The sequence below is a fragment of the Haemorhous mexicanus genome, chromosome Z, assembly GCF_027477595.1.
Source record: "Haemorhous mexicanus isolate bHaeMex1 chromosome Z, bHaeMex1.pri, whole genome shotgun sequence".
Classification (NCBI taxonomy): domain Eukaryota; kingdom Metazoa; phylum Chordata; class Aves; order Passeriformes; family Fringillidae; genus Haemorhous; species Haemorhous mexicanus.
In genome coordinates this window covers 58,315,807-58,328,919 of record NC_082381.1, presented here as the reverse complement: position 1 = coordinate 58,328,919, position 13,113 = coordinate 58,315,807, and the positions used below count along the sequence as shown (strand labels likewise).

Sequence of the window (13,113 nt, the reverse complement as noted above, 5' to 3'; positions counted from 1 at the left end):
TTTCTTTGAACTTTAAGTTCTTTTCAGATAAAATCTCAAGAGGTTTTTTACCAGCTCTGGTTTACCTTCTGATGTGTAAACAGTGAATTTGTGTCACGTGTCCCAAGAGACATGCTCAAAGAGAAAAGGTTTAAGCTTGGAAAGAAGAAGGATAAGCTAGTAAAGAAGAGAATATTGGCTAAAATGGAGAATGAAGTGGAAGTCAGAATAGAAAAGAGATTCATTTGAGGACTTAGAAATATTACTGTCTGCAAATGGAGAATGAATTACACAGACAGCGAAGTGTACTAAAAATCTAGGTCCTACCCTGAAGCAAGCATGTTGAATTATACAAGGCACAGAGAGCAAGGTTCTGCTCTGTTGCATGGCTGGTTGGCAAGAATAAACACACAAAAACCTGTTTCTTTTTTCTGCCAGAATTGGGTGCACTCTTGCATTATGACTTGCATCTAGGGAAGGAGAAAGAGTAGGTAATCCATTTCCTTCTTGATGCCAGTTACAGTGTTATTGAACCTTTTCCCAGAAAACTTGTTAATGTTTTGTCTTGATGCCAGTTAAGATGTTTCTTGACATATCTGCACCCTACTTGATATATCTCCACCTTGCTGACATCCATCCTTATTGAAAGCTAAGAAAGAGAGTAATAACTTGAATAAGGTCATTTTTGCACAGCAGAAATCACCCTTGCAGTGACTAAATAAACTTTTTTTTTATTTAAGAGGTTTGTTAATTTCTTTGTTTCACCACCCTTCATAGTACCTGCTCAGAACTTAGTATTTCATGAAATTCCAATATGATCATTGTGTTTTTTATTTTAGTAATAAATAAATTGTTAAACTAAAGCTCTAAGTTTAAAAACTGGAGTATTAAATTTTATAAATAACATTGCTTAGTCATTTACTTCAGCCTAATCTTGAAAATGCCATCTTAAGAACTTTTTCTAAGTGTCTATTAAATGCGATTTTCCCCACTGTTCTTTGTGTGCTTTCAAATGAGCCTTTCTTTGCCAGTAATTAAAAAAAAAAAAAAAACAACAAACAAAAACCAACTTCACATTTGTTCTGTTTTGAATTCAAGTATTTGTCTCTGACCTTTGCTAAAACTTGTAAAATCACAAGGAGATAAGCATGAAAGAAATCATGTGCTGTTCAAGTACTTAAAGTCCAGAGAAATGCACTGAAGTAGAAAGGGGATTAAGAGAGGAAGGAGGGTGAAGCCAAGCCATACTGTGTTGGTACAAGAAGGATTAGCAGGCAGACTGAACCAGGAGAGAAATTAGCTGTGCTTATTTCAGGTTAGACAGTCATAGGACGCACAGAGATAGAACAAGATCTCAGCAGTGGAGGGGTACCAAGAAGAGAAAACAGGTACAATGCATGAAGTATAGATTCACTTTATGTTGGAGCTGGCACTGGAGAACAGCAAGAAAACAGAGGGGAAAACAAAATATGCTAGTTAAATGCAGAAAAGGCATGAACTGGGAGAGGGAAGGAGGAGCAAAAAAAAAAGTTTCAGAAAACTGGTGCCTTAGGTTTCAGAAATTTGTGGTAGTGAAGCAAATGTGTCTGGCAAGTGTAAAATATGAATAAACATTCTGGAAGAATTTAGAAGTTAATGAGCAAATATAGATCTAGTTATCTGCTATCTTTTGTGCAGATAACGAGAAGAACATTAGTGCCTGTGGTCAGAGTCGTTCGCCTTTTCAGATAGAGTATTGAGGTGTAGAGTTAGAAGGAATTTTCAGGGGTGAAAGGGGTAGCCCAGAGATTTGTATCACTTTTTTTTAATTCTGCTTTCTCTCTTGCTTTCTCTCTCTCTCCACAGAGGGAGCTGGGTGCTCCATCACAGGAGAGGAAATCAGCACGTGCGGACAGCCAGCTCTGGGAACAAGCCGGCTCTGCTTGACCCGCTGTCATGCGGATCCCCACGCTGCTCTACCTTTCCCTGCTACTGCTTCTTACCATGTTGGGCCAAGCTGGAGCTCAGTTCCCTCGACAGTGCGCAACTGTTGAGTCCCTGAGGAGCGGCATGTGCTGCCCAGACTATTTCCCTGTGTTTGGGCCCGGTACCGACCGGTGTGGCGTGTCCACAGGACGGGGCCGGTGCGTGCCGGTGACGGTTGACTCACGGCCCCACGGCCCCCAGTACATCCACGACGGGCGGGATGACCGTGAACAATGGCCCATCCGCTTCTTCAACCAAACCTGCCGCTGCAACGGGAACTTCTCCGGCTACAACTGCGGGTCCTGCCGGCCTGGCTGGACTGGACCTACCTGCAGCCAACAGATCAGCATAGGTAAGAGCATCAGAAATAGGACATGGAAATTGCTCTTTGTCAGTGCTTGCTTCTAAATGTACCTAGTGGATTTGTTCTCTTTAAGGTGCAAAATGTCCATTTTATTTATTTAGCATTTTAGTATGTTGCTAAAGGGGTTAAGGCAGGTGCTAGAGGAGCTGTTCATCATGTATATAAATTTCTTTACTTACTATCCATTAAAGGAAGAAAAGAAAGCTGTATTCAATGCATCCAAGTCCATTAAAGAATAGAGCATCTATAGTGAAAAAAAAAGTTACTATTCGGATTTAAGAGTAAAACAACGTATATAGGCATGTACATATGTTTGTGAGTGTGTTTGGGAATAATATGTACCTCAACAGGTTTAATACCTTGTGACTGTTTTAGCTGTTCTTTTCATTCAAAGTTCCTTAATACAATTCTAAACTATATACCTGGTCTGGTATATTTTTACTGTCCCTGCTGCTGTCAATATCTATAAAAACATTAGTCATGACTGTGGACAGCTCAAATGAATCAGTCCAGGACGCGGTAAGCCCTTCTTCAGTACTCCAGTTTCAGTTAAGTCTAGCATATCACTAAACAGTTCTTTAATTTTTAAAAAAAATTGTTATGAAATCCTTGCAGGACTGGAAAAATATTGAATATTGTAGGGAAATTTAAAAAGACAAACAGGCCTGGGAACAGAGCCTTGTTCTCATCTGAAAACCATCTGAATGGATAAGATTTCAATCTTTATTTTTAAATTTTTACACTTTTAACTTCAAAGATGTTACTTTGTTAATCCTGTAAAATCCACAATTCCCCCCAAAATGAGCAATGGGTTCTGTTGACATGTTAAACAAAATGTCTCTAGCACAAATATGCAGTGTTTCTTTCTGCAGAAACAGAAATCAGCACTGACATGTTCACCAGACAAGGGAACATTCCATGGATGTTAGAGCATGTCCCAGAAAGGGTTAACAAATGACTGCTTACCAAAATCAAATTTTAACAATAATTCCTTAATCATAACTTATTGATGGCTATGGGGAAAATCTTTGATTTTTTTTTTTTTTCATTCTTTGAGCTTCAAGAACTAAACTAGAAAGCAGAAATTATTACTTGTGAATTGGGCATGCTAAACCAGATTGCACTCTGTTATTCTGGCCTATTCTATTTTACCATGATACCAGCTGTGAGGAATAATCAAGAGAAAAATGTTGCACACAAAATTAATGTAAAACTAGAGACAGGCAAGTTTTAAGTGATTTTCTAGAATGTACAACAGCACTTTTTACTTTTCTCACATTAAATCCTTTACAATGCATTAATATGCCAAATAAATCAGATACATCATGCATGATAACATGCATGAGTTTAAAAAGTGTAATTTAGTTTCCTATTATGTTCTAAGTTTCCATATTGAGGTCACCTATTTTGCCCATTCACAGACCCATTGGCCCCATCTGCTCAGATTTTAGAAATAATTACTGGATTACTGTTGGTACATCCATACTAAATTGCTGTAAAATGCAGTTTGGTGTCTTCATATCTTCTCAGTTCATGACTAACTCTAATAATAGTCACAATTTTTTGTTGTGGTTCAGGCATATACTTTAAAAATTAAAATGTTAAGATGCCTATGTGAATCAAAATTAGAGGGACATTATTCAAGTTTTCTACTTGAAACACTACAAAAAACACCACAAATCAACCAACCAACCAACCAAACAAACAAACAAACAAACAAAAAACCAACAAAATTGAAACCCCATCACTTCAGTGATGAGGTCCAGTTCATGTCAGTTCAGTTCTGCAAAACAAAAAAATATGTTTCAGGATACCCACTTCTTGGATGAAATTCATGTTTCAGGAGGGACTTTATTTAAATTTCCTAGAATTCCCAGAAGCTAAAATCCCTCACTGAATCATTTTTTTTTATTGAAACATAATTCAGTTTTATTCTTCATATAGATTCTTGTTGAAGATCTGTTGCTTCTTGTATCAACATATTGATTACTAATTTGGACAATGAGTTATGGATTTTTACAGTATTTTTTTAAATGACAATAAGTAAATATTGAATAACAGTTGTGGGGAATTCTATCTTTATCTTAGTCTAAACTTAGTCAGAGATTTTCTCAGACCAGGTGAAAGAAGAACTGAGGTAATCTGAACTCAGTTCTTCATGCTGAAACACTGCTATTTCAACAAGTCAGTTTTCCTCCTGGTTTCACTCTCTATGTGTGGACAATGGCATTTTTTCTTTATTTTGAGATATACTGCTAAAAAGGACTAATATGTGGCATTTGTTAATAATGTCAGGTTAAAGAGATAAAATAAGAGAGAATCTCAGATTAAAGTGATACGGTACTGTGTGAAATTCACAATAATTCACTGGTGAATCTGCCATTTTTCCTACAATGGTTCGAGAATAAAAAAATTAATTCTTCATTAAATTGCCAAACAGAGAGTTTCTGATTATTATAAATTGGTTTATACTGTTTATTTCTTGTAGAGTACTACCACAGGAAATCTTAAATATATCAGATGAAGTTCTGAAAAGTTTATATGACAAACAGTCTTTCTCTTTTGTCTAGCAGGATGGAAAGATAATCTGTAGCAGTACTCTTAAAAGTACTAAAATTGCAAGGATTGGAGCTATCTTTTAATTTATTTCAGATTTTCCCAAAATAAAAAACATTATCTATTTATACTCAGTGAGTTTCCCCAATAAAAAAGGGTGAATACTTGAAGAAAAAGGGACTTACCCAGAGTTATTAGGAACACAATAAACAAGTTCTCTGAGATCAGACTTCAGTGTCAATTGCTTTGGTAACTTGCTTCTTCTGTATCGTCACAGTCAGGAGGAATCTTTTGGATCTAAGTGCAGAAGAAAGGAATCGCTTTGTGAATGCCTTACACCAAGCCAAGGTGACAGTCCACCCTGACATCGTTATTGCCACACGAAGACGTGAAGAAATTTTTGGACCAGATGGCAACACACCTCAGTTCGAGAATATCTCCATTTATAACTACTTTGTGTGGTCTCATTATTATTCCGTCAGGAAGACTTTCCTTGGTGCAGGGCAGCAGAGTTTTGGAGGAGTTGATTTCTCTCATGAGGGACCAGCATTTGTCACGTGGCACAGATACCATCTGCTGCAGCTTGAAAGAGACATGCAGGTGAACGTCCTATAAATGTTTACTGGTACTCATGCTATGTTTTGTACAGTTAAAGAACTTCATATTAAAATAGGCAAAAATGACAGCAGCTTTCCCTACGTGTTGAAGTGATTCTGCTTTGATTTCAGTAACTCATTTGGTATACAAAATTTATTAGAGTGCATTTAGGCTTCAGAACGTCACTTTTATGGAGATGTTTAAATATATTTTAATCAGAGCAATAGAAAACATAAAATTTCCATTAAAATCTTGTGGAAAAAAAGATGTATTCTAGATGTAGACATTTTATTGGACCAACAAAATTTTTACAGTGGTGTTTTTAATCTCATGGCCATTATTCTTGAATAACATTAACCAAAGCAGAAGAAATTCTGAAGAAAGTGGTAACAAAGATGGCTTAAGGATTCAGAATCACATTTAGTTTGTGTAACTGTTAAGAGAAATTATTGTTTTGTTATACCTTGTTCCATAAATCAATTATTCCCTTTTTTTCCTTCTCTTATGTGGACCTATTCACAAAATGGGTATAGTATTTTATGAACCACCATCCTTCCTAAAAAAGCAAGAATTAAGTTTTCAAGGTCAGAACTAAATAGTGTCGGAAATCACTTCAGTGTTTCCACTAGCTTTAATTGCTTTACATCAGGCTGAGGCACATATTCCCTTCCAAGACACACATTTGTCATCAGTGGCATTTTTCTAAGTGAAAGCCCTGAGAAGTTCTTTCTGTCTGTGATTTAATATATATTCCTATTTATGTCAGTAGACTTGATCATTAGTCAAAGTAATTTTGCCTCACTAACTCCAGAACTTTTCAACTCTAACCTATACTAGAACCAAACAATGCCAAATGGAAAAGCCAAACCCCCTATTCTTAATATTTCCTTCAGTTCCACAGTTGACCAAGTTATTATGCGCACTACAAAGACTGTTTTTGCTGACAGGCCATTAAAAATATTTGGAAAATGGGGTCAGTGTAAATTTATGTTTCTTGCTGCTCACAATATGGTTTTGTGGGAGAGGTACTGTCTTATTAGTGGGGGAGATCCATGATTCAGTTCAGCAGTACAGCTATCTGTTCTGCTGAACAAAAGTATCAATGTGAAAAACTACCAAAAGCTTCCACATGAATTTTACATAGAGTTCTTCCCTTCTCTAAGGCAGGACTCTGGCTTTTAATAAGATGTATTTAGCTGTTTTTTAACATTCTCTTAGCAGTAAATATTATAGCTGTCTGTGTCAAACACATAGTAACACCATATATATGTGGATTAGAACATGCTACAGGACCCCACTTTTGGACTGCCCTACTGGAACTTTGCAACAGGACAAAATACATGTGATATCTGCTCAGATGACTTGATGGGAGCTAGAAGCAATTTTGATGTCTCTCTTATAAGCCAGAATTCAATCTTCTCTCAGTGGCGAGTTCTATGTGAAAATGTAGAAGATTATGAAACCTTGGGAACCATATGTAACAGTAAGTATGAGTGATGAAAGATATCTGGAGAGAAAATTCTCTTAACAATAAATAAATATAATGCTTTACATTGCAGTGACTTTTTCCAGCCAAAAGATCTTAAAAGTGTTTTTTGAATATTCTCGATCCATGTTTCATCAGTCTGTTGAGATAATACATACTATCAGGTGCTTGTAGCTGAAGAAAGATTAAATGCCTTGCCTTCCCTTCTGATGCAGTACCAATTCATCTCATGCACCATAAATAATTACATCTGGCAGTGTTATTTCTTAACTGAAGCTTAACTTTTCTTCTGACTACTCCACTTATCACCTTCATGCCATTCTGCTCCTAAAATTAAACATCCAGCAAATCCCCATAATAACTATGCATACCATGTTTTGAATGTGAGTAATACCACATTCTAACATATCTAACAAAATTTTAAAAAAATTTTAAATACTAGTAAATTTCTTCATATAAGCATCGTCATGGAATTATGGGGCAAAAAATAAGAAATCCCCAAAACTGGCTTAGTAATTTACATAATCTTTTTCCCAGCTACTCTATCAGGACATCCTCAATAATCTTGGCCTAGGTCTCATCAGGAAATCACATGAAAGTTTGTAGAAAATTTTTCTAAATCACGAGAGCGATTCATTCTGTGGCCTAATGTTCTGGATCTTGTTTTCTCCCTTCTCTTCATTTCCAGGTACTGAGGGTGGTCCCATCCGAAGGAATCCTGCTGGAAATGTAGCACGACCTATGGTACAGCGTCTCCCAGAGCCTGAGGATGTTGCTCAGTGTTTGGAAGTTGGTCTATTTGACACCCCTCCTTTTTATTCCAATTCAACAGACAGTTTCCGTAACACAGTAGAAGGTAAACATGGCAAATAAAAAGACCTGGAACAACTCCAAATAAGTCAGGGAGCAGACTTGCCACTTACTCCTGTTGGAAGTATGAGTTTTGAGACAGGCTGTTAGACAAGAAGAACACATTCTTAGCATTAAGTATTAGCTCACTATTAAGTGGAAAAAGGCTCTATGTAAATTACTTTATAGCTATAGCTTATGTCTCTTAAAATGCGTAAAAGTCTCAAGAGTCTGCTGCTGGTATACTAAGTAAAAAATAACTTCATGTCCTTGGCACATACTTAGTATGTTGCCTTTGTTGAAAACACAGTCCTTGCCTGTGGATTGATGCTGCTGCATCCCTAAATGAAGCAAACAAGGGCTTCTAGCAGTTATTTTGGTATCTGAATTGAAACAAAGAAAAGAAATCAAAATAAATTGAAAGCTGTGCTAGTACTTAGTGCAATAGTATTGAAATAGTAATTGAGCTCTGGGTACAGGATTTACTGCTAGACATGCTAGCCATCCTCTCTGGGACATAAAACTCAGTTCTTCTATAAGCTCTGCACATTTAAAACTAAACCCTCCAACACCAGACTATTGTAAATCAATGACAACTCTGACGAAGGGGAGAGAGAATGATGCATCTGACTCCATCATCAGAAGGCTAAGGAATTACTTTATTATACTATACTATGTACATTTAATCTAAACTGAATCTGCCATGCACTCACTCCTGCCCACAGCTGCACAGAACTGCACTCATCTCTGATTCTCTCCTGACTGTCCCGTGACAGTCCCACACACACACACACTTCTTGGCCTTGATAGGCCAAGAGAACAAAACATCCTCACTTTGGGTAAACAATCTCCATATTGCATTCTACTTTAGCACAACACAGGCACAGCAAGCAAGATAAGAATTATGTTTTCCTTCTTCTCTGCTTGTCTCACAGCTTCTCTCTGTTCAGAGGGAATGTGAATACCACACCAGAACACACACATACACACACACACCCCCCCCAACAGAAAAGAGAGCCTAAAGATTTGATTTATACTGTTCAGACAGTATCCTAAGAACTTCTTCTATACCTTAATAATCCAGAGCTTTTAACAGGAAAAATTAAAAAGTGACAGTTCAAATTGCTGCCTATCAATACCCAGGTGTCCAAACATGGCTTTAAAAAATTAACTGTATGTATCCCTCCCTGGAACAATTGTCCAAAGCTTGAACACAGGAGTTTTCATGATGCTTCAGATCCTAACATCTGACTTGAGGGTTATGAGGTTTTGGGCACAAGCAAAGATACACTCTATCTTCACTGAAAAAATAAAAAATACCAGAGCATGTGAAGATTTCCAATATGTGTTCCCAGAATGCATGGAAGTGATGTATGGAAACCTAACTGCTAGCTCATTAGAATAAATGTCAAGAGACACCTGCTTTAGTAAGCAGTTAGAAAACTCATGCAACTATTTTAGTATGGTGAAAGATATTTAGGGCCTAAATATATACCTCTATTTTCATGCTATGATGTTATTTTGGCCATTTTTGTGGTAGAACCCAGCAGCTTTGCAGTCCACATTCCCAGCATTCTTTCATAAAGGTGATTTTAATCTGAAAATTATTCCAGAAACCTTTCCCAAATGTCAGTAGGTAGAGAATTAGCTACCCATTTGTTTTAAGCAAAGCAATACAACAACATGAAAGCATTTCAGAGAAAAAAAAAGTATTAATCTGAGACTGCAGCTTCCAAACAAAATCTTCACTGGAATTTTTGTTTTCTTCTTTGTCTGCATATTCAGGGTACAGTGATCCTTCAGGAAAATATGACCCAGCAGTCCGAAGTCTTCATAACTTAGCTCATCTATTTTTGAATGGGACAGGAGGGCAAACTCATTTATCACCAAATGACCCCATTTTTGTCCTCCTGCACACATTTACAGATGCTCTTTTTGATGAGTGGCTGAGACGGCATTCTGCAGGTAAGATGTTCTCATGGACAGAGGGAGGATGGCTGGTTGTCAGTCTTTGTACTCACAAAAACTCAACTCCTTCTTCTGGGACAGTAAGATGGCCCTAAATTTAGGAGAGAGGATTGGAATTTCAAGAGTCAGTATTGTTAACAAAGACAAAGTAGGAACAAGCAAGCTCTCTTCTTCACCCCATTGACATCCAATCACAGACCACTCTCTGTGAAGGGACCTGGTCAGACAGAGCAGCCACCATTAAAGAAAACAGTATGTGGGAATATACTGTCTCCATAGAGCAAAGGCATTGTAACCCTGGAAGGACATTCCACCATTGTGTGGAGTAAATAACTATTTTCTTCTTGTCGAAGGGAGAACAGATGCCATACACATTCATTTTCATCACCTTTGTTATATACTACCAGAATTCAATAGCCATCTCCTTATAATTCTAAAGGATAGTTACCATTTCTGCCCTTGCTTTTTTAATTCCAAAAGGAACAGAAAAAGTTATACAGGAGAAAGTGAAAAAGAGGGAGAAAGGAACAACAGAAGGAAGGATTTGAAAGGAATGAAGGAAAAAAAAATGAAGAAGGAAGGAGACTTACATCAGTGGACTAGAGGAGAACTCAATCTAACCCTTATGTCTATGCATCATGCAGCAACTGTATTCCTCTGCACAATGCAGCAACTTTATTCTTTTAGGATAATCTCTACTCCTCTTCCTTCTTCTACAGAAGACAGCTGTTGCTGCACAACTGAGCCTTCTTTGTGCAGCTTCCACAACCTGCCTCATTTAATTTTCTCATATCAGCTCTCAGAGAGCAATTGTATCCCCTTGTGGTTCCTATATGATCTATCACAACGGTTGACTTCACCTTACCACAAAGTATTTTCTTTCTGTTATGTTTTGAGTTTTGTTGTTGCTCCTGGTTTGATTTGATTTGGTTTGGGGATTTTCTGTTTTGTTTTGGTTTTTATTTCACTTCCTTCTGATTTAGCATAATGTTGCAAAAACAAAATCCACTGGAATTTACATCAACTGCCATTCTGTTCATCACTGCTACAATCAGGCAAAGCAAGAAAAAAGAAAAAAGACTTTGAAATATTCCTCATTTTCCATGTGAGAAGAAACAAAAAGCCCAACACAGGCAAAATTCTTAAAAATTTATTGGTGATTTCTGTTCAAAACCAGAGATAACATTAGTGACCTTGGTTCTGGACAGCATAGAGACTCTTACTTTATATCTGCCACATCAGGAAACAAATCCTTCTGGAAAAACTGAAAAAGAATTCTGGGCTACTGGAAAAAAAAAAAATTAAGTAGTAGAATTTATTTTGAATTTATTTACAGAAATGTGATTTGACTTTCAAATATAGATATCTCAACATACCCACTGGAGAATGCCCCTATTGGACATAACCGACAGTACAACATGGTGCCTTTCTGGCCTCCAGTAACCAATAATGAAATGTTTGTTACTGCACCAGAAAACCTGGGATACAGCTATGAAGTCGAGTGGCCAGGTAAACTGTGCAGCCTGGATGCTTCCTCTCCTTTTTTTTCCCTTCATATCTCTGTCTCTTGAAGTTTATCCAAATTTCACCAACAATATTTTCTGTCTTTGTAAAAGCCTTTGTCTGCTTTCATGCCTTACTTTCCAGATGTTTGTTTGGGATTTGGTATAGCTACTGGTCAGAGACTGTTCCACCATGAAGTTCCCAGTAACCACCCTGATTTTAGGAGAAGTTCTCATTTGGATCTTAACCTTGCAGAATGTCCTCATTCCTATGTCAAACAGATTCATTAACTCAGTATAGAGAATGCAAATCCTCACAAACAAGGTGGCAGAAAAAAAGTCCAGAACAGATTTTAGAGTGAGGGAAGATAGATTAAATCTTCTCTGGATTAAATCTTCTCTAGATTAAATCTTAAAAATTTTGAACAAGAATTATCAAACAAAGTTTGAATTACTTCTACTCCCCAACTCAGTGAAAAAATGACAAATGCTGAGTTCCAGTCTGAACTTTAGGTATTTCTCCATATTACTTGACTTTGCTTTTAATATCTTTGCCTTTTGTTTTCCTTCTTTTAGGTCGGGCTCTCCGTGTCACAGAGATGATAACTATTGCAATAGTGACTGCACTGGTTCTTGTTGCAATTATCTTTGCTGCTGCTGCATGTATCGTACGTGTCAAGAAAAATAAAGATGACTTGCATCAGCCTCTTCTTACTGACCAGTATCAGCACTACTCAGATGATTATGATGGCATACCAACACCAAGCCAGTCTGTTGTTTGAAGAGATGGCACTTTTTTGCATCTGACTCAAACTGGGGATCTTTTTGCTTTATTTCATAAATGGTGGTCAACCACCTGCTTTAAAATAAAGAGCATAAACTGTCAGCTGTCTCAGTATGTTTCCTTCAGGTTTCACTTCCACTTTCATCACACCTAGGCATCAATAAGACCTCTTTGCAATGCTAATTCTATGTTGATTATAATAGAACCTTTCAAGGGTCACTTGCAAGCCTTTCCCATGCATATTTCTGTAAAATCTGGCAAACACTAGATAACTTGCCAATAGCCAAGTCATCTGACTTCATCTAACCTTTATACCCAGAATTCTTTTATGAGGTACTTTTGTGAAAAGATCAAGTCTAGAGCAGGACAGAAGGAGAATATGAAATACAAAAAACACCTTGGCTAGATGAATAGAATGTGTTTCAAAACAGTCATCATGCCAGACAGAAGGTGACCATGGAACTCTGAGGAGAAGGGTAGATTGGAAATCCAACTTTATTCACAAAATATAGTTGTGAACCAATTGCTGCTTTTAAGTGGATCTGTGAAAAGAGATTCATCGTCAAAGCCACTCCAGTATTTGGAAACTTCAAACAGGAGCTCAAACACACTGTCTGCAAGAGCATCCAGTTGAAAGGACAGATGGCAGAAGCTTTTGCTTAATTTTTATTTCTATTTTTGACACTCTCGCTCCTGTCCTCTCTCCCACTATCCCCACTGCAGAGCATTCTCCCCAGCAACGAAAGACTTTGCTTCAGTTGTCTCATGCTGGAATTTAAATCGACTCTTGTACTTTGAAAGAAGGCCCTAGGCATTAAGCTGTAAAGAGACTTTGGAAAATAGCCTTAAGCAGCGGTTGTTGAATTAATTCAACATAAGCCAAAAGGAGAGCAACAAACTGACACTTGGCTATACAGCCTGAGGTAGGGCTTGAGGAATCTGGCTTCAAGCCTCACCACCTCTCTCTCATCCTGACTAGGTACCAATTAACCATAAGATTGTCCTCCTTTGATGTGTTATTGAATCTAATTTAGCAGTCATTAACTGAAAACAGGGATGTTCC

The 13,113-nt window shown here is 37.4% G+C and overlaps 1 protein-coding gene across 1 annotated transcript; it reads left to right on the top strand.

Annotated features, from left to right (window-relative positions):
• Window positions 1-1,157: 1,157 nt before the first annotated feature.
• On the top strand, window positions 1,158-12,152 carry TYRP1 (tyrosinase related protein 1). The gene is made up of 8 exons (XM_059836541.1): window positions 1,158-1,367; window positions 1,825-2,296; window positions 5,142-5,464; window positions 6,740-6,944; window positions 7,636-7,803; window positions 9,582-9,761; window positions 11,127-11,273; window positions 11,843-12,152. The coding sequence occupies exons 2-8, from the start codon at window positions 1,915-1,917 to the stop codon at window positions 12,046-12,048; spliced, it is 1,611 nt and encodes a 536-aa protein (XP_059692524.1). The 5' UTR covers window positions 1,158-1,367; window positions 1,825-1,914; the 3' UTR covers window positions 12,049-12,152.
• Window positions 12,153-13,113: the final 961 nt, after the last annotated feature.

Coding starts and splice junctions, on each gene's coding strand:
- TYRP1 (XM_059836541.1), top strand. CDS start 1,915: ATGCGGATCCCCACGCTGCTCTACCTTTCCCTGCTACTGCTTCTTACC. Junction 2,297..5,141: donor CAGCCAACAGATCAGCATAG/GTAAGAGCATCA, acceptor GTATCGTCACAG/TCAGGAGGAATCTTTTGGAT. Junction 5,465..6,739: donor AGCTTGAAAGAGACATGCAG/GTGAACGTCCTA, acceptor TATGTGGATTAG/AACATGCTACAGGACCCCAC.